Source organism: Pogona vitticeps, chromosome 6 (genome assembly GCF_051106095.1).
Source record: "Pogona vitticeps strain Pit_001003342236 chromosome 6, PviZW2.1, whole genome shotgun sequence".
Classification (NCBI taxonomy): Eukaryota; Metazoa; Chordata; class Lepidosauria; order Squamata; family Agamidae; genus Pogona; species Pogona vitticeps.
Genome location: NC_135788.1, coordinates 48,511,643 through 48,536,730, shown reverse-complemented (window position 1 = coordinate 48,536,730; position 25,088 = coordinate 48,511,643). Strand labels below are relative to the sequence as shown.

Below are 25,088 nucleotides of genomic sequence, written 5' to 3'. Positions count from 1 at the left end.
AAGCCTCATGTAGCTGCTGACTCCGCCTCTCCAGTCCTCTCATAGGTTCATGCAAATCACCTCATGAATACGAATACCATGAGTGACGTGGGTGATCACCACAGTTACATTTATTTTTAGAGGGGTAGGTAGTCACGTCAGATGGTTTTTAAACTCATTTTATTTATTTATTTAACCTCACCTTTCTCCTTAAAAAGACCCAAGCTTACATCATTAAAAGACAAATTTTAAAAGCTAAAACAGTATGTATAGAAATATTTAAAAAGAATCAAACAAACACCACAAATACCCCAAAATCATAAAATCATCATCACAAAGCAACAAGGCACAAGACTCCATTTAACCCCCCCCCCCCTCTTATACAGCCAATCGCTAAGAGAAAGCCTGTCTGAAGAGAAAGGTCTTCATCTGTTTGGGGAAGGACTGCAAAGAAGGGCCCAGCCTAGCTTACTGTGGGAGGGAGTTCCAGAGTCTGGGTGCAGTGACAGAAAAGGCCCTCTCCTCAAGGTTCCTGCTAAGCTGGGTGTGAGCCCGTCTCTGCCTCCCTGCGTGCAGCTGTCTTCCTCCTCCACTCAGCGATCGCATTAGGTTCTGGTCACAATGGAACCCAGTGAGCAGGGAGGCAGAGCTGCGTATTGCATGAAGTCAGGTGAGAGAGAGTCAGAGCCACACTCAGCGGGGCTGAAAATTAGAGGGTACATTGCCTCTCCTGCTCTCTACCAAGCACGCCTGAGACTATAGAGGCACCAATAGAAAGGCCTCCCCTGATGATCGTAACACCTGAACATGAGAAATTTTTAAAGTTACTTTTAACAATTTCAATTATAATTGAAGCATTACTTTCTAGGCATTGGCATAGTTGTTGTTGTTTAGTCGTTTAGTCGTGTCCGACTCTTCATGACCCCATGGATCAGAGCACGCCAGGTTCTCCTGTCTTCCACTGCCTCCCGGAGTTGGGACAAATTCATGTTGGTAGCTTCGGTGACACTCTCCAATCATCTCATCCTCTGTCATCCCCTTCTCCTCTTGCCTTCACACTTTCCCAACATCAGGGTCTTTTCCAGGGAGTTTTCTCTTTTCATGAGATGGCCAAAGTATTGGAGTCTCAGTTTCAGGATCTGTCCTTCCAGTGAACACTCAGGGTTGATTTCCTTCAAAATGGATAGGTTTGTCCTGCTTGCAGTCCAGGGGACTCTCAAGAGCCTCCTCCAGCACCACAGTTCAAAAGCATCAGTTAGTTCTTTGGCGGTCAGCTTTCTTTATGGTCCACCTCTCACTTCCATATGTCACTACAGGAAAAACCATAGCTTTGACTATTTGGACTTTTGTTGGCAAGGTGATGTCTCTGCTTTTTAAGATGCTGTCAAGTTTTGTCATCACTTTCCTCCCAAGAAGCAGGCATCTTTTAATTTCTGTCACCATCTGCAGTGATCATGGATCCCAAGAAAGTAAAATCTGTTACTGCCTCCATCTCTTCCCCTTCTATTTGCCAAGAGGTGACAGGACCAGTGGCCGTGATCTTAGTTTTTGAGCTTCAGACCGTTTTTGCACTCTCCTGTTTCACCTTCATTACAAGGTTCCTTAATTCCTCCTCACTTTCTGCCATCAGAATTGGCATAGTAGTGATAACTAAATTTCCTTTTTAAACCAATTTTCCAGGCTCTGAGATTGCAATATAATATTGTGCTCCTTACCTTTATGAATAGATATGAATAGATTTTACCTTTTTAAGATATAAATTACAGAATAAATGGTAGTGTTGTGTTTAACTCCGATGTCATGAACCTTACCCTAATGTAATAACTGTATAATTAAAAAGTTTAGCTGACATAAGGGCATATGCTGTGTTTCTGCTCAAAGGTTTGTTAGCTGGGTTTGAACTTATGAAGTATGCTGCCACAAAATTACAAGTGACAGCTTCTTAATTCAGTGATAAAGAAAATACAGGGCTCAGCTCTGTGTCAAAAAAAAAAAAACCCAGTTCAAGCAGCATATTCATAGCTGTCAGTTTTAGGGGAATAAGACATCATAAGTGCCAGTTGGAAACAATTTGCTACCTCAGAGAAACAACAAAGATGGCATCCCACCTGATTTCATATACAGAATCTGGCATTTGATACTGGAGGATGATATCATGGGCATTATGCTTGCACCTTCCACTGCACCTGAAGGCAGAAGGTTAATTTAGATACAATATCTTAGAACTACAGAGCTGCAAGGGACCATAAGGATCATCAAGTGCAGCTCCTGTCAAAAAGACACAGTGGGGAGTCAAACTCCCAACCTCTAACTCTGCAGCCAGATACCTAAGCCACTGAGCTATCCAGCAATACTGTCCAGATCCTGCAGGACAGATGGCATGGCACACAGAACTCAGCTGTTGATCACAGAACAATAGCCAGGAGTCTCAAGAGGCGCAAGGGAGATACCACTGCTGCCCTGTTAGGAGGTTCCACTGCTGCCACATAGAGGCAGCCACCTTAAACTGTTGCTTTATTCTCCCTAATGGCAGAGCCAGCCACCTGTGATACCTCACATGCATTATGGACTGAAAATAAAAACAAAACAAAACAAAACATAAAACCACTGAAGACTACGTCAAGTCTACTCATGGAAGAGAAGCATGTCACTGAAACATTTTGCAACAATTATGTTATTGTAGTCTCCATATATATCTATATACTGTATATACACATATATATATATCTCCCCTATTTTTATAGAGCCATTTCTGCAACTATCCTTCAAGGTTAGGATGTGTTATTATTTCAGTTTCTATTGAACTGCGATAAAACATCATAAACACAACAAAAAACTGAACTCTCTTGTAGCCTCAAGTATATTTGTTTATTTAAGTATTTATAACCCACCCCTGGAAAAGACTCCCTGGAAAAGACCCTGATGTTGGGAAAATTTGAAGGCAAGAGGAGAAGGGGCAACAGAGGACGAGATGGTTGGACAGTGTCATTGAAGCTACCAGAATGAATTTGACCCAACTCTGGGAGGCAGTGGAAGACAGGAGAGCCTGGCGTGCTCTGGGCCATGGGGTCACGAAGAGTTGGACACGACTTAACGACTAAACAATAACAACCCACCATATGTCAACAGATCTCTAAGACAGATACACTCAGTAAAATCAAGTTAAAGAATCAAGCCAAAAAGTCAAGTATTTTAAAATAATTGAACAGCTCAAGGAAAACAAAATCAATAGACTGAAGGGTTTGAAGCAAAACCATGAATTCTTCAGGTGGCAAATGGATAAACGGTCAGGTTTTAATTTAGCATCAGAATAAAGGCCTCTCCTATATCTCCATGTATTGTAGTCCATGTATTGTACTGCAGATCTAAAAGGCCTCTTCCAGCACACCATAATGATCAGGCACATGTACTTGATATCCTTAAGCCTTAAGGCCTATGCTCTGTACACCATCCGTTTATGTTTGAAAGCATGTTGTAAGGGGATGACTATATACCTACTGCATAAAATTGTCACTTGTGCATATCTGTCACCAGTATTCTACCTTTTCCACTGTGGTCATCAAACACAAAATCCTGTTTGCTTTCCTAGTGTGTGGAGTTCTGTTCAAATTGACGAGTTGGGCAAGTCACACTTTTTCTTCTGAAACAGAACATTTGGTAAGAATTGTTTCCTGAGAGCCATAAGTAAGTATCAACTTGCGGTACATGATGTACTAGTTTGTAGTTCTTTTTCTGTGGTCTCAGTGCAGCCATACACTTGTGCAGCTTGGAAAAGTTAGTTTTGGAGAAGTACAATTTCCAGAATCCCCAAAGCAGCATGGCTGTGGCATATCTGCATGTGTGCGCTAGCTGTTTATTTGAACTTGCCATTTATATTTTGTCAGAGTTTCATTGTCTGAAACAGGTGCATGGCAGGCAGAAACCCAACAGGAAAACATCCCCCATCACAGCATTTGTGTATTAAATTTCTGCCTATCACACAGCAGGAAAGACAAAAACCCATTAATGCAGACAGTACCAAAAAAAAAAAAAAAAAAGCAAAGCGTGCTGCTTATATACCGTCCCATAGCGCTTCAAGCACTCTCTGGGCGGTTTACAATTTAATTATGCAGGCTACACATTGCCCCCCCAGTGAGCTGGGTACTCATTTTACTGCTTAGTAAAAGCATGCATTTAAAGCAAAAAGCAAAAGCATGCTGCTTACATACCGCCCCATAGTGCTTCAAGCACTCTCTGGGCAGTTTACAAGTTAATTATGCAGGCTACAAATTTAGCTGAGCAGATATTTCCGGAGGAATTTGTAAGGTTATCCTTTAATGTCTACTATTGTACACTTACTGTAATAAGAAAGATGACCAATAAGACTTGATTTTCCTTGTCTTAGACAAATGCGAAATATAGACTACCTAATTTAAAGTGCAGTAAAAATATAATATAATTAAATCCTTTCAATTAATTCTGAAAGAATTTTCCCCTTCCCTATTTTTAGGTTTCCGTGTGCTATACAAAATGGCAGCCATCGTCACTTTTGTCTTTCTTCTTTTGAGCATTGCAATTATTGTTACTATTACTCTTGTCCAGTTGAATCAGAAGGCAGTAATTTCTCCAGGTCTGAAGGTAAGTTTAAGAAATATGCTGTAAATATAGGCATTTTTTAAAAATGTGCATGTACAGAAATATATTAATGTATACAAAGTTTTATGCACGTCTGTGTTGTCTTTTTTGGTAATCCATTCCACTTTGGGGCAATTAGAAATGGCTACTGTAGGTCATGCTCTGTGACCCAACTTTTTTTTAAAATGTTCCCTAGGGACAGTGAAGATCATGACTTGTGCATCCTTATGGATTGTCCTTTAAAACATGTGGATATACATATGCACACAAACAAACACACATATAGGTATAAAAGCAAGCTTCTAGTTCTCATGGATATCAAGCTGTTCAGTTGTAGCAAGTGCCCATTGTGAGTGAACTGCATTCATTCTGAAGGTAGCTGAGCAGAACATTGGGGATAGGTCTTTAATTGCTCTGTGTGGCAATCTGCTGACCCCAATATAAAATTAAAATATGCAGAGAATAAAAGTCTATGGAAAATACATCATGAAATGGACATTATGCTAGGGCCTGGTTTTGCTCCGGTTGTGTACAAGATATCCCTTTATCCTGTTTCATAGTAAGCTTGGTTCCCTTCAGTTCACCCAACTTGCCTTTTCTCCTCAAGAGATACCCATAGATCTTCTGCCCTGTGATACTTCAAGTGAGCTATCTACCCCAACTCTGTCTTGCATGTAAACAAAAATTTGTTTGCTGCCTATTAGTTGCCTGGTTGTCATTATTTCACACATATTCACATACTGGCCTTTCAAAACTTATCTGAGAAAAGAAAGAAGAGCTGGCTTCATAACGCATGCAGGGGCCAGACACTCAATGACAGTGCTGTGCATGGCCCTGCTTAAGAGGGATGTGTGTCTTTGTGACTGACATAAGACACAGCCAATCAACAATGTATGACTATATCGATAATTTGTTCGCTTTCCTGTGATAGGAAGGTAGGCATTGGGAACTTGAGTTTCCCCCAATTGTGTTCAGTAAATGTGTAGTGTAAGCTGTTCTGATGGATTCCTATTATTTATTTATTTATTTATTTATTTATTTATTTATTTATTTATTTATTTATTTATTTATTTATTTGATTTATATCCCGCCTATCTGGCCCACCGGACCACTCTTTTATTATCCCAGTAAAAGGAAGAAGTGTCCTCCTGAAGAAGGCTTTGGCATCTTTCTGTTAAAGCTTTGAGCATAAAATGCTAATTCAAAAGAGTTTTCATTTGTTGGCACAGTGCAGTCATGACATAATGAATAAGGTCAGATTTGGGAAGATTGCCAGATAGTTATATCCTGAAAGATGAAATCTACTGAGCTAAAAGGGCTTCCAGGTCCTATTGAAAGAGCTCTCTTGAATGGGCATGCTTTCCTTCAGGCAGAAGGAACTGTCTACTTGTCCCACCAGTTAGAACATGTTGATGGTATTATCCTTCTGCCTTATTAATTTCAAGGTGGAATAAGACAAGCAGGGGAACTAAATTATAGAACAAGCTCAGTGGCTGAGATGAGTTAGTGATAAAACTATGTGGAGCTCTGTCAAAATAAAAGCATTTGATTGTAGCCTAGTGGAAGTGTATTACTTGAGGAGACCTCAGATAGGAAATGACAAAAATTATGTCATGTTTTTTACCTTCAGTTCTCTCCATTCCAAATACGTATGTGTGAACCTTGTGAATGTATGTGATTTCTTTAAAACTGAACTAAAACAAAGTTCTCTCCCATTAGCATTAGCCGGATTCAACAGGCATATCTGTTCTGTGCATTGAGAGAACCCTGCTGTACCTGCTGTGTGTAGAGGTTAAAAATAGAGAGCCCCTCAAAGAAAGGAGTGACATCTGTGATCAGCTCTGGCATGGCTAAATAGACAAGGATTGAAACCCAGCCTTTGAAGAGCATGGTGTTCAGTGCCCTGCATCAATGCCCATAGGACTGCAGACTAAACTATTTCCCCTAAACAAAGGTCTCCATTCTCTACATAAGTGTACAGTACTTCCAAATGCGGTTGATAATAATATTGCCAGAGGAGAGGGATAAAAGTCTTAGGAAAAATACCAAGTTCTCCAGTTCCTGTTTATTCGCTCACATGTGGTATTATCCTCATGCCCTATTAATTTCTCTCCACCCATATGAGTAAAAAAATCTGAACAGTAGATAGCGCCACTGTATGCCTTTGGATAAAATGAGAATGAAAGCTTCAGAGAGCATATTGATATCATTATTTATTGTATCCTGTCTGTGGCTAGAATCAAAGCACCATGAACCCAGTTCCCTGAGTATAAGCATTTGATTTTTCTTAAACAGCCGCACCTCCACCCCTGTCATTAAATAGAGAGGGGGGGACATTTAATAGTAATTTGGGATATGGCAGTGCAGGGACTGCCCTAAATGTTTTTTGCTGAGATGATACTCCTCCAGCTAATTGCACCAACAGTTGGCTTATCCTTCAACAATGACCGTGAGATGCTCACCTCAAGGTCACCTGAGGGCAGCAGATGACTTTAAGGAAGTGCAGAGAAGCCTGCATAAATATACAGCTCTGTTCTCCCAACATTTTTCTTCCACTTACCACTCCGCTTGGTTCCTGTTCATTCCAACAAAAACAACCATGTAGTAATAGCAACAGCAGCAACATTGTCACACAAGCAGAGCAACACCCGTGCATGCACAATTCCTAGTGGTGTGCATAGGCTGGGCTGCCTGCTGCCCACCTTCTGTAAGTCTTTCTCAGGGGCGCACCTTGTAGAGAATTGGGTGAAGGCACTTCTCCCAATGCATCATGAGCTTTCCCTTCATCTGCGGCAGAAGAAATGCTACCAGCCCTCCCACCATAATCTCCATTGCCACTATTGGCTTTCCTGTAACAAGGAGTCCTTGCTCAGAGTCATACATTGTGGGTTGCATTCCCTGAGGGATTCTCCTGCTGCTGGGTGTGGGCATGGTCATGAGTGTGGATATTTATTTATTTATTTATTTATTTATTTGCTTGCTTGCTTGTTTGTTTGTTTGTTTGTTTGTTTGTTTGTTTGTTTGTTTATTTATTTATTTATTTATTTATTTATTTATTTATTTATTTATTTATTTATTTATTTATTTATTTATTTATATTCTTCCTTTCTCCATTCAAAGGAAGCCAAGACAGCTTACACAGAATTTCAAAAATAGTATTAAAACAATTTAAAATACCATATTTTACAGCATGTTTAAAAAAATGTCCTGCCACCTGAGGCAGGTCCCTTTATCTTGCTGGATGGTGGTGGTGGGAACAGCCCTGGCAACTAAGTAATGGAGGCAGCTGCTGCAGTCCAGCATCAAGCAAGTGTTGCCAACATTGGCTCTGGAGGATAGAAATAGGCAGGGGAGGGGGGGGCTGACTAGCTGCCACATCAGTAACTGTCAATGGAGGCATATGCCTCACTCTGCCTAATGGGAGGACTGGTCAGGTACTGAAAGAAAAAGAAAGTTGAATGTATAGTGAGATAATAGAAAATAGCTCTTGAGACCTCAGGGTGTATTTCTAACATATGTTTTCTGTGATTCTTTAGTAAAAGAAACAACCTGTATAACTTAAATAACTCTTTCGTCCTACAGTATGGAATAGTGCTTGATGCTGGTTCATCTCGAACAACAGTGTATGTCTATGAATGGCCAGCAGAAAAGGAAAATAATACCGGAGTAGTAAGACAGACCTTCAAATGCAATGTAAAAGGTGAGGAGGGAATGGGAATTTTGAAATAGTAGGGTGGTATTGGAACAAACACTAAGAAGCAAATACTCTTGTGGATGAGAATTGGCAGTTCATGTGTCTGAATCATGCTGAATGTAGTATAGGCATCCTTCAGTCTTGAGAGACTATGGTAACATGCTCTGAACAGAGGTCTTTGAACAGCATCTAGTGTGGCTGAGAAGGCCAATTCGAGGGTGACAATCTCTTCCACATTGAAGACAAATACAATCTGTCTCCTGTCCATCTCCTTGAGTTGGCTGGTTTCGGGACTGCCTCTTTGCCATGGCCTGCTGGACAAAGGTTTCTTCAAAATGGGAGAGGCCATGATGCACTGCCTGCCTCCAGCTGAACGCTCAGATGTCAGGGTTTCCCATCTGTTGAGGTCCATTCCTAAGGCCTTCAGATCCCGCTTGCAGATATCCTTGTATCTCAGCTGTGGTCTCCCTCTGGGGTAATTTCCCTGCACTAATTCTCCATACAGGAGATCTTTTGGAATCCAACCGTCAGCCATTCTCACAACATGCCTGAGCCAACATAGACGTTGCTGCTGAATGTATGTCTGGCACAAGATAATTTCTTTAAAATCATCTTTGATCCAAAAAGATCCCCTCTGCCTTTAACAGCTGCCTCTTAAGGACAGACAGATCTGGCAGTTGGCAATGTATGAGAGGTTCATGCATGTCAATATGGTGGAAAATCATACATAAGTTGCAATCTGTGCAACTGTGCGTTTGCAAATTATGACATGTTAATGGGCAGGTCAATGTCACTAAATTTTCTTTTACCACAGATCAATGGAAATTGCTGTGACAGTATCTATTAGCATAAAAGAGACTTGGATTGGATGTATTCTGATTAGAGGAAAAGTACTGATCTTAATGGGACTAGAATAAACCATGACTGATTGACCGACTAATTAAGGATGCAACTGCACTACTGACTTAAATTGAGACTTCAGGGCTTTAAAAATTGGTTTATCGTCATGTGGCTTTTGTGTTGGTGTGTGCATCTTTATGGAACAACTCGAATCCCCATTTTCCATGCCTTCCATTTGTCATGAAAGGGGCCATCTCTCTTTAAGATCCTTTCAGTTTGTTTTCTGCATTTGGAGGGTAAAGAGCAACAAAGATGTGCATGGTGGCAGGAAGGAGGGGAAAGAGCAGCAGTTAGGCTGGGCAAGGGAAAACAGCAGCAGGCAGGCAGGCAGGCAGGCAGGCAGGCAGGCAGGCAGGCAGGCAGGAAGGCAGGAAGGAAGGAAGGAAGGAAGGAAGGAAGGAAGGAAGGAAAGATCAGCAGGAATGACTGGGCAAGTTAAGGAGGCATATGGTAACAACTAGAAAGAGGAGAAAGAATGGTGAGCTAAGGAGTTGCCAGGCAGCAGCTAGATAAAATGATCATCCAAAATAGTCATGGCAGCAGTGGTGCCAGAAGAGCAAGAGGGTGGGCAGGGCAGCAGAGCATTGGGGTTGCAGTTCAGGAAGGTGCAGCTGCAATTCTTCACCTCAACTGATCATCTCCCAAGTTTCAGCATCCATCCATTGATAGTCGTAGTTATGTGTGTTTACTTTGCTCAGTAAGACTCAAGTGCCTGTTTTAGGTGACAGACAGGAAGGGGAACATTATCCAGTTTATACCATTTAAAAAAATGTTTTGAATTGGCATAGTGATAAATCAATGCAACACAAAAATAGAATCAGGGGGAGTTTGGACCACAGGGTATCCTACTGTCCAAAGTCCCACGTACTTGGCGCCTGCTTCTCAAAACCCCCAGAGCCCCACAGACACTATTTACTCTAACACAGGTGTTCACACATGCCAAAATGAGAGGGGAAAAGTGTGATCAGAATCAATTTAAAATAAACTATTCCTTTGTAGATGTTTTAAAACAAAACTAACTTTCTCACCCAATGCTTAGCTGTACATCATGTAGTCAGATAATTTAAAATTTGATTTCAAGTATGCTAATCCCGAACCAAAACGAGGAGTATAGTGATGTGTAGCCGAGTTCTGACTTTATTCATTTATTTACTTTAATTTGCATTTTCTTAATTTAAATGGCTCTGCCACGTCTGGTGCTAGCCCAGAATGCTTTTGCTTATGCTGTGGTAAGAAAACTGCATATTCTCAGGATCTAGAAGAAGGTAGCGATGAGGAGGAGGAGGGCTGTTTTACCTCGCCTAATTTTCATGGAGCTCCAGGATCTTTCCTTCCTTGTTTTTAATCCTGAAACAGCCCTGGGAACTGGATGAGTCTGAGAGAGACTGGTGGCTTGAAGTCATCCAGTGAGTTTCAATGGGAGCTCAGTCTCAATTCAACACTCTGGTAACAAGTTCATTGATTCTCATGACTTATTCATGGTTCCCTTTAACTCAGAGTCTGGTTAAGCAAGACTTTACATTGTGTGTATCTGGTTGCTTTTGTGTTCTCTATACATGGAACAGGGTGGACCAGGCTATCTTTTGCTCTTTTTGGTGGCACTCTTTAATCAAAGAGTGCTGTATGCTGAAGTGAGATTTTCAACTCAGGAACATCTCCTTTCATGCCTGCAATTAGGTAGTGCCATTTTTAACTTACGTCTGTGGCCACATTTGATGTTCTGTTCAAGCTCATTGTATTATAAGAATAGTTATACAGGCACTGATGTCTACAAATAGAGTCTGGTCTGGAAATTATTGCCTTTGTGGGATTGCTTTTGTGACTAATGAAAGAACTGGCATGGCATGTTTGGCTGTATTCTGAAGCAGAGTTCTCATTCTGATTGCTTCATGTCATGAGGGCTTTTTTTAGTTGTAAGACCACACATTTGAATCTTCCCATGTTAAAGAATGGCCTTCATTGGTTTTTATCTTCATCCTCCTTTCATGAACCTTCTGGGTGTGCTTTCCGAGTGAAGGTAAGTCTTGCTTTTTCAGATTCTGACACATTGTCTTGTAGCTCAGGAAAGCTCAAGCTGTAAGATCTTTGTTAGGCTTTAAAGTGCCAAAAGACTGCTTTTAGACCCGTGGTGGCAGCTTGAAAATACCCTTCACTGTATTCCATTCAAACATGACTCTTTTTGAGCTCTGAAATAAGAGTTCTGTAAGCTCCCAGTTTGTGCAGTTTGAACTAAGATATATGATTAAATCCATTTATGTGCTACCTCCTTGTAAACAAAAGCAGAGGGATTGCCTGCTGAATTAATAAGAGGGCAAGGCAGAACGGCTTATTTAGTAATAATCTTTGATGGATCTGTGTGAGACAGGTCACAAGTTACAGTGCCAGGTTCATGGCACAGGTGAAAGTTCAGTGGAACTACTGCTAAAATGGTATGGCTCTTATAACCTGCAGGCATGTTGTCTCAAGTTACATCTAGAGCAGTTTCTCCCAGGACTGACGAGAGCTTGAGGAAGCTAGCTTTTAAGAGTAAAATTCTCATAGTTTGTATTCACCCACCTGCCACTAGATTCTAGGAGGTGCAATTTTTAAAAAATCAGCATTCTGTAGGGTTGATGTACTGCTGTAAATTAGACATGGGGACAGAGGGAAGGCAGGTACATACACTTTTTATATTTTTTGTATTTACCTTTGACATTTATAAACCACTTATACAGGTACCGGTAAACCTCACAACATGGTTTACATTGAAATGATTAAAACAGCTATCATTTTTAAAACATCAAATACAGTGCAGGAGAAGGTAAAAAAAACCCCAAAGAGAATAACTATCTAAAAGTTTGGCAAGCAAGGAGATTTTTATTTGGTGTAAAAAATAATAATAATTTTAAAAAAGATAGCAGAAACAGTCTGAGGAGAATGTTATAAAGATGGGACTCTGCAATGGAAAAGATCTCATCAAGGTTATCGCCAGCCTTGTCTTGGTTTATGAGGGAGACCAGAGAAGGGCAATAGCTGAAGACCTCATCTTGCAGATAGGTTCATGTAGAAACAGGCAAACCTGGGTAATCTCAGGTTTGCCTGTTTCTAATTAATTAATTAATATTTATTAACACTTATTACTATCCCACTTTTGTCCCTATAGATAAACTTTTAAATGAGATTAACATTTAAGGCTTTACAGATCACAACCAGCATGGGATATGTTTTTAAATGTCACAGGCTCTTTACAATTTTGCTGCTCATCTCGTTCATCAAAATGAAAAATAGGGATGGGTGTCAGATTTGAACAAATTGTGGAAAGATTCTTTGGCTTTCTTAGGTGAAATAGGATAAGCAACCAAAATTCAGTTTGGCCTTTTTTTGAAGCTTTACAAGCACTTTAGAGGGCAGACTACTTTGTGTGTGTGTGTGTATGTATATATGTATGTGTATATGTGTATGTGTACATATGTATATGTGTATGTGTATATGTGTATATGTGTATGTATGACATAATCTTTGCTCTCAGCACCAACCAGGTTTGAAACTGTGCTCTCTCAAATCCAAAAAGTCCCTAAAGATTTTGTCCACAGTCTGAATGTTGTTTCCAGTCACAGCTTGTCTCAAATATGTTCAGGGCAGCTCTTCAGCTATCTTCATAAGTCACCCAAACCCCTCAACAATTAAAGCTTACAGTATTTATGTACACTTTTCTGTGTGATTTTGTATGCAATGCTGTTAGCAGTGCTCCTCTGCGGTGGTGCTTTGTACTGCTATTGTGATTTTCGAAAGTTTTTCTTTCACAGCCTTATGTAAGATATCTCTTGGTTTGTGCTGGCTGCCCTGGTGCATTTAGTCCCTTTTACATCAATAAATTGAAATTGCTTTATATTTTTAAAAATTCTTGTGTTACTGTTGAAATCTGAGAAATATTCTCCCTTTAGTGCTCTGTTTATTGATGTATCTGGAATGAATGGGCAGTTGTAGAATATTATTGCAGTATCATTGGAAGCTGAAAGTATATGCAAGATGCAGAATGAAATGTAGTGTTTAGTTGCTTAAAGTAAAGCAAAGCAATGCTAGCTTCTGATTTTTATTATATTGATTTTTTGTGATTAAGATTTAAAATACAGTATTCTTGGTAAGTTGAATCCTTGAATTACCTTCTCGTAGGTCCTGGAATATCCAGCTATGGAAGTAACCCTCAAGAAATATCTAAGCCCATTGATGACTGTATGAATAAAGTCAAAGAGAAAATACCTTTTCACTTACATAGAAGCACGCCTGTCTACCTGGGAGCCACAGCTGGCATGAGACTTCTGAGGTATGGGAGGAAATCTATAGGAAATTTAGACATGTATCAGCAAGATAAAACTGCTGTGTGCAATTCTTCACCATTTGTTATAACAAGAACTGCAGTAGAGTGGAATAATAATAGTTCACAATTAAGTTTCCTCTGCCTTGCGTTAAAAACCTATCAATCAATGGAGATTAGTGGATGGGGCAGATTAAGCAATTCTTGAAGAAGGGTTTTGATCTTTCTTGGGGGTACTATTGGAAAGTACAACATTCCCTCAGCTTAAACTCACTGTAATTATCATCGGCTTTAAAGAAAATAGATTTTAGACCTAAGTGACCATGAGTATTTCTTGAGTATTTCTCAATAAACACAGTTGAACCTTTTTCTTTAGTGGATTTGGAAGAACAAGAACCCTAGGGCAGTTCATTAAAAGAACCACCCTAGGGTTCCTGTTCTTGTTCTTTTTGTACCCGTGTTGCTACTCCTGTATGAAAACCAAGGAGGTGATGGGGTTGATCCATGTTTCACATGTGACCAGTCAACATTTGTTGGTACACAGGTAGCTGTGCAAAGAAACATTTAAGTGTGCAGATTTAAAGGGAAATACGCAACACAGATAAGGGCCAACATGTTGCTATAGAATCACCATGTTGGCACTGGTGGTTTGCAGCACAATAAAACAGACTCTGATTAGGTCTGGATTCCTTATTTTGTTATATCATTAAAAGGAAATGCTTGTTGTGTTTTTGTCCATTGGTTTGCTTAAAGTAACCCAGAGTTAATACATGGAAAACAATGTCCTGCTTCATACTATATCAGCTGTGACTGCTGATATGTACATTATAGTTGATATAGGGTGTGACACTCAAGACTAAAATGAAACCCTTATGATACAATTATATAAATATGGATTTTACATTTTTTTTGTTTTGGTATGACAATCATTTATTTTCTAAACATTTTAGCATGACATATACAATGCTCACTATTGAAACAAACAGAACAGGGTAGTATCTGGAACTTTTAGATAATGCACATCAAATCTCTGTTTATTAAAAATGATTTTGTAGGAGGAAAACTGTATTCCTTGTTAACTTTAATATATGTTTTGCCATTGCTGAATCTGGGACTGGTGTGCAATGTGGTTTCTATACGTATCTACTCAGAACAAGCTCAGCAAAACTTATTCCCTAGCCTGAAATCCTGTACACATATACTTGTGAGTAAACTCAATTGAAAATACTTAATTCAATAAAAAGAAGAAGAAGCAAGAATTACACATTTAGTTTTGCTGGGTGTGCATCTTGGGACATGTTAACACATGCATGTTCATCACTTGTCAGACATGATGGTACATGAATTAGCCAGGCCAGATTAATCATTATTAATACTAAAGCAATATTTCAGGTTATTGTCCCAACTATATTGAGTTGGATCCAAATGTAGGCATGTGCAACTAGGCTAGCAAAAGTAGACTCCTTCCCTTTCTCCCTTCAGCAGCACTTCCAAAACGGTTGATGAATAGGGTAGAAACTGGGCAGGGTTGTCTGTAACAAGCATGCCGTAGAATGGGAGTATGGGAAAATCTGTGTCTGCCAGCCCAGTTGCAAATGCCAGCCAATCATTTTTCAGCGAAGAAAGTCCAGAGCTTAGAACAGATACTTTTAAAATTATAGCTCTCAAAATCCCACTGCCAATGTGGAAGTCAGATAGCTGTAAATTTTCAAAAAGTAACATTTGCACATTCTGACTTCCACGCATTTTATCAAAATGTTGGGGAATTAAGTGATGTTTCTGCATGTATGAATTAGCCTGTCCTTCCAAGTTCGAAGTAGAAAATAATAAACTTTTCTTCTGGGCATTAGATAGACCAAATGAAGGGTAAATGTCTCCTTCCAGACACTCAGCATTTTGCGTTCTGTGAATTGCTTAGGTTGCAAAATGAATCAGCAGCCAATGAAGTCCTTGAGAGCATTCAAAACTACTTCACATCTCAGCCCTTTGAATTTAGGGGTGCTCAAATCATAACTGGGCAAGAGGAAGGGGTATATGGATGGATTACAGCCAACTATTTAAAGGACAATTTCTTGGAGGTGTGTGGAAAACTCTGCATGTTTTATTACATACTATTGCTTTATAAATAATTCACTGGTGTTTAAATGGGTATATTCAGATAAGCGTCCAAATTTTATGAAAAGGAAGGTTGTAATACGGATTTATTAACACTGTCATACAGTTTTAAATTCTGAAACCATGGCAATAGTTTTGGAATGTGTTGATGCCAAAAGTTCATAAGTTGCAATAGTTTTTTGTCTTGGTTAATACATTTTCTTATTGTTTTCCTTAATGAGTCACATAAAACGCTGGTGTTGAGTCATTTTAATAGCACCTACTCTTCAAAATGTTCTTTTAAGAGGCTTCTTAGAGTTTATCTTGCCAGGAGATGAGGAGAGCCCTTTGATTTCACTGATGTTTTCAACTGTAGGCAGGTATTTTTATGGTCCTTGGCCTGTCTGCTCTAAAGAGATGACAGATCCCAATATACTTATAGAAAACCCTCACTGGATGCAATGCAGTTTCCCCCTCTTATTTTGGAGGATTTCTCTTCTTCTTCCTATGCTGTGCTGAAACACTAAATTCATGAGAAGGGTTTAGTATGCCTGCAGTTGTGTTTACAGACAGGTGTTCCTTCTTTTTGCTGCTGTTTCTTTGACAAAATAGAGCGGAATCTTTCTCTATTATTGCAATGCCACATGGAGGAAAATATTACCTGTTGGTTTTCATGCTGACACTGCAGTGCTTAGAAAACTAACTGGCCAAAAATCATTGTCTATAAACACGTATCACAATATACAACATTATCCTTCTTGTTCTGTTCTGCATATTTTGCAGAGGAAAGAATCAGCAGTATTTAACCTTGTTTCAAACATCTGCTTAAAAATCAGCGAAAAATCTTTCAGCTATGTTATTATAACCATAGATATAATACTGTACCACTGACCTTCAGATGGATTTTGGCTCCATGAAATTAATGCTTATTAATGTTCATCTGTGATCATGTCTGTGACTCGCTCTTGGCTCATTTATTCTTAGCTCAATGAGCTTAGTTCAATGTCAAGACAGTTTCTTGCAGATTTCTGAAAACCTGTTAATATATTCACCAGTTTAGTGCTTAATAAAAAGAGGCAGGGCAATGATAAAGGGATGCTTTCAATCTTTGTGGATCAGATTTAAAGCATTTCTCAAGTATTCTAAGAATTTATTCGTATGCTAAATAATTGTGTATTATATTTAATTTCTATTGCATCATAATTGATATGTTGATCAACATAGACCATCTAACTTGATTGTGATGGGACTTGTAATCTGTGTGGACTTTCCTACAGAACATTTGACATGAGTTTTTCCAGATTGCTATGGTTTATGGAAGGCGTAGGCAAAAAGGATTTCATTCTGCTGACAGTCTGCCTTTTCTGCCTGGTGCCAGATGACCCAGTGATCCTGAATGCATGTACCCATTGTCTCTCTCCCTGGTTCACTACCTGCCAGGCTTTTAGTGCACAGATGTTGTGTAAGCACAACACACATACAAACATTGCCATACGTAATCAGTAAGCCTTGGCATTAGTTAGCAAAGAGTGAAGACAGGTGCCCAAGCTTTAAACTAGTGTACACACAGGAATGAAACTTTCTCCATCAGCACTGCCTACTCCCAGATTTGCCTTCCTGCTAGAAGACCTTGAGAATGATAGCCATTACCTGAGACTTCAGCCAGAGCCTTGAGACCCAGCAATTCTATTCCTAGGTCAGGTGCCAAACAATAAAAAGGACTCTGAGGAAGAGTTGGGCCCCAAAATTTAAAAAAATGTATCTCCTATTTGATCTGTGGGAATTCTTAAACTAATGGTAAGAAGTACACCTGCAAGGTGGCTTTGATTAGTTATACAAGTACGGAATGCATTTTTATTAAACTAGTTTGTACCACTTCAAGGGAGTTAATGATTATTTTGTTTATATAAGATGGGTTAGGTGAGGAATTAGGTGCCCAACCCACATGTTCATGTCTTGATTTAAGAAGTCTTTTATATGCACATTCATCCCCCTTGCTCTTCCCCTCTTAAAACACTTCGGTAAAACAGGAAGTAAATCCCTAATTACTCACAAAGATTCCCCCCTCCAAAAAAACAACAACAACTGGGAAACCATGGTTACCAGATTTAGAACTGGCCAATGTTTTGAATTTACTTCAATCTATGTTTCAGGAGCCTATCTGGAATTTGGTAACCATACTTTTCTTAAATGTCATGATACAAAAAAGGTTGGATATAATGGTATTAAAATATGGGCTATCAGCCATCTCAGCAAAGGCATGGTGGAGATCCTGTCACACTGTTCAAATCTGTGCAAAGTGATCAGTGAAATTTCAAAAACTACACTTTAATGTTTGAAATATTCTTTAAGATTCTCATGGACAATCTGAGCATAATTGTTTCTTGTTGATCTGAGTGATCATTTCTAATGCCATATAGGCTAAAAAAGATGAGTGTGAGGAGATAATGGAACCCCACAGCAGATGAAATTTGCAATCTACTTTCTTTATTTCTAGAAAGACATTTGGAGTGCTTGGGTCCATCCGCATGGAGCACAGACTACAGGTGCACTTGATCTAGGAGGGGCCTCTACCCAAATATCATTCATCCCCGAGGAAACAACTGAAACATTGAATAATACATTACAGGTGCATCTGTATGGTTATTCATACAGTGTGTATACTCACAGCTTCCCATGTTATGGGAGAGAGGAAGCAGAGAAGAAACTGTTAGCATCAATTCTAAAGGTATGAACAAGGGAATGTTCTTTCCTTCAGATCTACTGGAGCATCCATTGTTCCAGAGAGGAATGATATAATTCAGTGGAGATGGAGCAAATGCTTTGCGTACAAGAAACATTGAGGTTCAGTCCCTGCCATTTCTAGGCAGTTAAACGTATCGGGTAAAAAGGTGATTGTACAGACCTATGGCAAAAATTCTGGAAGGCTGCTGCCAGTAGATTCCAAAGTAGATGATAATGGGCTAGATCAGTGGAGGCAAACTTTTTTCAGCTTAAATGCCCAAAATGAGGGGGTGGGGAAGAAACCAGTGGCTGCTGTGCCGGCCGGAAACCCAGAACCGGAACAAGAAGTGGCAGTTTCAGGGGGAATCATGGGGACGGACAGGAAGTTAAAGGGGGAATCATGGGGATGGATAGGAAGTTAAAGGGGAAATCATGGGGATGGACAGGAAGTTAAAAGACCCAGAACAGGAAGAGAAAGGGGGAATCCCAGCTACAGCAACTTCAAAAGGTTTGTCGCGTGTCAGAAGAAAGCTTCACGTGCCAGCTGTGGCACGTGTGCCATAGGTCACCATCATTGGGCTAGATGAATAGATAGGCTGATCAGTTATAAAGGATTTTCTTTGTTCCTGTAATACAGCCCGCATTTGGCTATATGTTGCAAGTGTGAGCATTGAACACCACAGCTCTGTCTTGCATGGAAACATCATGCTTTCTGCTTTGATTCTGTAAAGCAAGTATCTTGCCATCCATGCATCACTGTAGGAAGGCACAATGCTGATAATATATACACTAGGTCCCTTAAATCCAAGCGTTGGAAGACTGTACTTGCTGTGATCATGAAAATGTCATAGGTGGATGTGAAATATTATCCAGAACTGTTAGTAGACCCATTTCTATAAAAACTAGGAAGTATCCATGGAACAAGTGGTAAGGAATTCATCATCTGTAAGCATTTTGCAAGAAACATGTGATACCGCCCATAAGTACACAAAGCACAGCATTGCCATCAAAACATATGCAGATATTCTCCAAGAAAGGTTCTCCTTACCAATCTCTTCCTTCCCCCATGTCTAATCTGGATTCATGGGTGCCTTTTATGATGGGGTATATGCATGTTGTATTCAGAAACATTGTGAAATTAACCTTTAGTAGTTTGTCCAAATCTAATTGTTAGTCCCAACTAATTTGTCTAATTCTAATTGTTAAACCCACTGAATCAAGGAAGCTTATGTAATAAGTGTTAACATACCAAGTTCCCATTGATTCAATTGCTCTAAGTCATGTTAAGAAGCTGATTTGCTGAATTTGTTTGTTTGTTTGTTTACATATTTTTATACTTGGCTAAGATACAAAGATTTCAAAGGGTGGTAAAACAACAAAACAGGCAATAAATATGATACATTGATATGACATATAATATAAATATGTTGCATTGTCCATAAAACAAATGGTAGGTTTGGGTCCTTTTTAAAAGAAAGGTGGGGTAAAAATATTTTAAAGAAATAAAATAATGAGGTTGGACTACATAGCAAACACTTGAAAGAATAGGTAAGTTTTCTGCAAATGTCAAAAAGTAAACATTATTAGAGCAATCCACTTTTAAAAAGAAAGGCATGCTGTGGAATAATAATAAAAGCACAAGCAATGAAAAACATTGACTGGTACTGTATTATATAACATAGACCAGCTATGTTCCCTTTAATTTTCAGCACCGCTTCGTGGGGCTCTGTCCCTCACAGATGCAATTCTGCTCCCCCCAAATGTGGGACTCCACCCCCCCACACACACATGGGGCAGTACCACCAAAACCAGATTGCTACAATGAAAAATATTTGATCTAATGAAATCCTACCTTATCTGTTTGTAAATTATCAGAACTCAAATGATAAATCCCGAATTGAAAATCCATGCTACCCTCAGAATTACAAGACCATTATAACAACAAAGCACTTGTATGGAAGCCTCTGTACAGCAAACAAAAGGCCAGAGAACCACAATCTAAGCCACACTATCAGTGTCACGGGAACTGGGGACCCAGCGCTCTGCAGAGAGGCAGTCTCTGGGTTATTTGACTTCACATCTTGCAGAGACAAGGAAGACTGCTCCTTTAATGGAATCTACCAGCCAAAAGTTAAAGGAAACTTTGTGGTAAGTTTCTTTTTCCTGCTTATTGTATTATTTTTTCTCTGTTTTTCTTCCAGGGAGAGAATTATTTTAGTTACATTTCTAATTGTACTGTGTTGTGCTGTACTGTACTGTTAACATTGTTTAATATTTGCTACCAAACTACCTTAGGACAAGTGAATGAGAAAGCAGAGTATCTGTTTTTAAAATGAATAAAGTAAGTCAATAGACTTTAGTCAGCACCCTATTGCAGATTTATGCTGGCAGTGAATTGCTGCTAATTAATGAGTTGTTCTTTACGTTCCTAGTCAGGTGAGTATGAATGCAAGTGGTATGTAATTCATTATCATAGAACCATAGAAAAGTGAAGTTGGAAGGGGCCTACAAGGTCATCAAGTACAACTCCCTGCTCAATGCAGGAATACAATCAAAGCATATCTGCCAGATGATTATCTACGTTTTTCTTGAATGCCTCCAGTGTTGGAGCATTCACCAACTCCCGAGGTAACTGATTCCACTGTCGTACTGCTCTAACAGTTAGGAATTTTTCTTGATACAGTATTCAATTGAAATCTGACTTCCCTTAACTTGAACCCATTGTTGTGTGTCCTGCACTCTGGGATGATCGAGAACAGATCTTGCCCCTCCTCTGTATGACAGCCTTTCAAATATAGACAGTCTTCTTTTCTCCAGGCTAAACATGCCTAATTCTTTCAGCCTTTCCTCATAAGGCATGGTTTTCAGCCCCCTGATTCACCTCTGAACTTGTTCCAATTTGTTAGCATCCTTCTGGAAGTGTGGTGTCCAGAACTGGACACAATACTCAAGGTGAGGCTTAACCAGTGTTGAATAGAGGGGGACTAGGACCTCACGGGCTTTGGAAACTATACTTTTATTAATGCAGCCTAAAATAATATTTTCCTTTTTTTGTAGCCACATCGCACAGTTTGCTCATATTTAGCTTGTGATCTATGACAATTCCAAGAACCTTCTCTCTCGTAGTTTTGCTAAGCCAGGTATCCCCCATCTTGTGGCAGTTGATTGATGTGATTTATGTCATTACACTTCCACTGGCATAAATCCACAACAGGATTCTGGTCATCATTTTTTGTATAATATCTGTTGTCATTAAGTGTTTTTCATCTGACTTTATTCACAGGCTTTTTCTGGATTCTACTACACAGTCAATGCTTTGAATTTAACTGGACAATTTTCATTGGCCGATTTTAATTCCAGCATGTGGACTTTCTGCTCACAGAACTGGAACCAGGTCTGCATCCATCTCCTGTGTTAGTGAAGGGAAGCATTAGCCAAAAATCTGTGGAAAGTAACATTGTCACTTATCTCAGTGTGTTAAAATGCTTAGCAGAACTTTATGCATGCCTAAAATATCATGCCACAATTTCTCATTCCTTGCTTTTGATGAAGTGTTGTTTTTTCTGAAACATCATAACAGAACCTTTGTGGCATTATGGTATTCTGTATTTATAAAGCTGGTCATGATCCAACTAAAGTTTTAGCAATTTGTTTTTGGAACAGGACCTAAAAGTACTTAACTCTTCCTGTACCATACCTCACATTATTAGGAAGGCAGAAGATAAATAATTCAGTTCTATATGAAAGACTGCTCAGCCAGTGTCCACAGTGGAATAAGTTCTAAGTTTACAAACATTTTTGACAAAATCCTAATAAAAAACAAAACAAACAAACACAAAACATGTGGCACCTGTTTAAAAAAACAAAGCATTCAACTTGTTTGCCTTTCTTGCTCCTGGCACATTTCTTCACCTCTTGTAGCTTCATTTGATATTCTTCAGATCATTCCTGTTCAATTTCAGTTCAAGACTGAGATGATACAAATTACGTGATTTTAGTGTGATATCAGTTCCCCTGTTCTCCCCCTCCCTTTGTAACCCCTATGAAAATATTTGGCAATTAATTAATTAATTTAATATACCAACTTGCTACTCTGGGTGGTGTACAACAAAAATGAAAAAACAAAATTTATATAAAAATTAACTACAACAAATTTCTAAATTTCCAAACCTTGCTTATATTTTTCTGTCCTTTTGTTTGGGCCCAATTCAGGTACAGTACTACACTAATATGAATCTTGGCATTTTTTTTACAGTCAAAGTAATTGTTTTTAAATAAAATAAAACAAAATTTTGTGCCATAACAAATTTATCTTAGAAGGTATTCTCACTAAATATATATCAATCTAAAAATGATTGGTACAGGGTTTTTTCCAGGCAGATTTCTGTATTTATTTTCCATATTGACAGTATTTCTTCTCCTTGAGATATTTCTTGAGCTGCCTGAACTAATTACAACAAGAGTTTTCTTTGAAATTACTAGCTCCCTTGTCATTTCCAGTCACAAGAGAAGGGCAAAGTAAACATGTTCTTAAACAAATAAAGGAATTATGAATGCTTATTTTGTTCTTTTTGTTTTTCAGCTTCCATTTATGCTGCCTAAATTTGAGGAGACATATGCAAGATCATACTGCTTTTCAGCAAACTATATTTATTACTTGCTTATACATGGATATAAGTTCAATGCAGAGAATTGGCCTCTAATACACTTTCAGAAGGAGGTAAGCTTAATTTCTACCCTGGAAGATGTGATAAATCTTGAAAAATTGAAAAGTCTCTGAACTGAGGAACTCAAGATTTAAAGTTCCTTTCACAGCAGTTCATGGTAGCCTAGAGAAGCAAAACGAACAAATGAACAAACAAACAAATGAACAAACAAACAAATGAACAAACAAACAAACAAACAAACAAACAAATAAATAAATAAGAAATTGATCCAGTCCTGAGGTCCCGTGAGGTAGCAAATTTGGGGATCTTGCACAACTTCCATTTATTCCAATGGCTTTTGGAGAAGAAAAGAACTATGCCATGTTAATTAATATCAATATCCTTCCATTTGGATTTTTCATCTTAAGCATTAAAATGCTTTAAGTTGGCCTTTGACCACATAAGGCCTCTTCAGGTGGAAGATTTAGGAGATCGTTTTCCTGATTCCAACTTCCCTCTTTTTCAAAAGTGATAAAAAGAGGGAAGTTGGGATCAGGAAAAAGTGGAGTAGGAGGAATGACATTTTAATTTTTCATTACAACAGTAAAGGCATTTAGGGGTCTGGGCTGATGTTACTTACATCAGAGGTGCCCATCCCCTGGTCTGCGGCCCGGTGTCATTTCAACCATATCAGAAAGCATACAAATCACACATATCCAAAGTAAACAGCTAAAAAGAGATAAAATACATTTCAATAGTAAAATATAAAACAACATATACATATTTTAATTGAGTGAGTCAATTAAATTGACTGTTTGCAATATCAGAGTTGGCCAACAGAGGGAACCAAAAAGTAATCCTTGTCTTTTTTTTTTTTATTGGCTGCTAGCAGCAATAATGCAAAAATTCATTAAGAGGCAACATAACAAATTATTTTTGCAAATGGAGTAAGATGATAACAACCTGACTGCTGCAAAATGATGAGGCAATTAGTCCCTTCAAAAAAATGTTCTCACCTCTGGTCCGACATAAGCCTGGTTCAGAAGAAACCAGACAACCATAGGTCTCATTAAAAGGGAGAAAAGTCCATACCTTGCTCCTTGTTCCACAAAGAAGAGATTGAAAGCTTTAGAACTAACCACAGTTTCTCATTACATCCAAACTTGGGAAACTATAGTTAATTTCAACTGTGCTTAGTTATCCTGGTTTATTTTTAAGTAACCGCAAAGAGAGCAAACTACAGTTTCCTAAGTTCTGACATAACAGGGAACTGTGATAAGTCCTGAAATGAAAGCTTTCATTCCCTTCTCCTTATGCACACAAAGGAATAAGTGAGTGAGGGGAGTAATATAGCAACCCAAGTTTTAAGGAGGTTCATTCATTCTTGCTATAAGAAACCATTTATTTCTTTTATTGGTTTAAAGCAACAAAGAGATATTTTTCTATTAGCAAAGCTGTGCCCACCTCAGTGCACCAAGGTAGCTGCTTGTCTAATTGTGCAGAACTAGGAGATTGGGCAAATTGTACAGAACTGCTAAAGGCAATGTGATAGTTTATACCAAATATTTTTCCTGTCTTCCCAATTGGCCCCAAATTTGCATGGCTGATGTTTTTAACATTATGTCCTTTTTCTGTGTGTTTTAGGTTGGTAACAGCAGCATAGCCTGGCCATTAGGCTACATGCTTAGCCTCACCAACATGATTCCTGCGGAGACTGACAAGATCTTGTTCCCCATGAATCCCAATCTATTTGCTGGACTGCTTCTCTTTTTCACAGCAGTGGCGTTACTGTGTCTAATCTTCCTTGTGTATTCCTGTGTTGTGTCACGCATGAGAAAGAATGCCTGTCATGTTGAACATGTATTTGTGGAATAAAAAAAGATCATCAGGGGAGATCTAACCTTGTATTTAATTTAACAAGCAGTGCTGTAGAGGAAAAGGAGCATAAAAATAACTGCATGAGAACAACTAAAAATAAGGAAGTGTACCAACTGAAACACCTGGATAGCTCTCAGTTTTTCTCTTTCACAACCTTGTAATACAGTACTTGAATTTAACCTTCTTATTCTTATTGCACAGAAGAGGGTTTTTTTTTTCTCCATAGAAGGCTTGAGCAACGTGTCCATTTCCCAGCCCCTCAATA

The 25,088-nt window shown here is 38.9% G+C and overlaps 1 protein-coding gene across 6 annotated transcripts in view; it reads left to right on the top strand.

Annotated features, from left to right (window-relative positions):
• The window catches only part of ENTPD3 (ectonucleoside triphosphate diphosphohydrolase 3), a 28,697-nt gene extending 3,859 nt beyond the window's left edge, over positions 1-24,838 (top strand). For 5 of the 6 annotated variants that reach the window (XM_020799493.3, XM_073003475.2, XM_020799490.3 and 2 more), the window contains 10 exons: positions 3,569-3,663; positions 4,469-4,596; positions 8,176-8,293; positions 13,340-13,490; positions 15,400-15,559; positions 18,073-18,303; positions 20,175-20,447; positions 21,583-21,693; positions 22,882-23,019; positions 24,590-24,838. In XM_020799493.3, coding sequence (XP_020655152.3) covers positions 4,489-4,596; positions 8,176-8,293; positions 13,340-13,490; positions 15,400-15,559; positions 18,073-18,303; positions 20,175-20,447; positions 21,583-21,693; positions 22,882-23,019; positions 24,590-24,820 — 1,521 coding nt within the window. In that variant the 5' untranslated portion in view covers positions 3,569-3,663; positions 4,469-4,488 and the 3' untranslated portion in view covers positions 24,821-24,838. The remainder of the gene's footprint in view (positions 1-3,568; positions 3,664-4,468; positions 4,597-8,175; positions 8,294-13,339; positions 13,491-15,399; positions 15,560-18,072; positions 18,304-20,174; positions 20,448-21,582; positions 21,694-22,881; positions 23,020-24,589) is intronic. The other variant, XM_073003476.2, reaches the window with a different exon arrangement.
• The last annotated feature ends 250 nt before the right edge of the window (positions 24,839-25,088 follow it).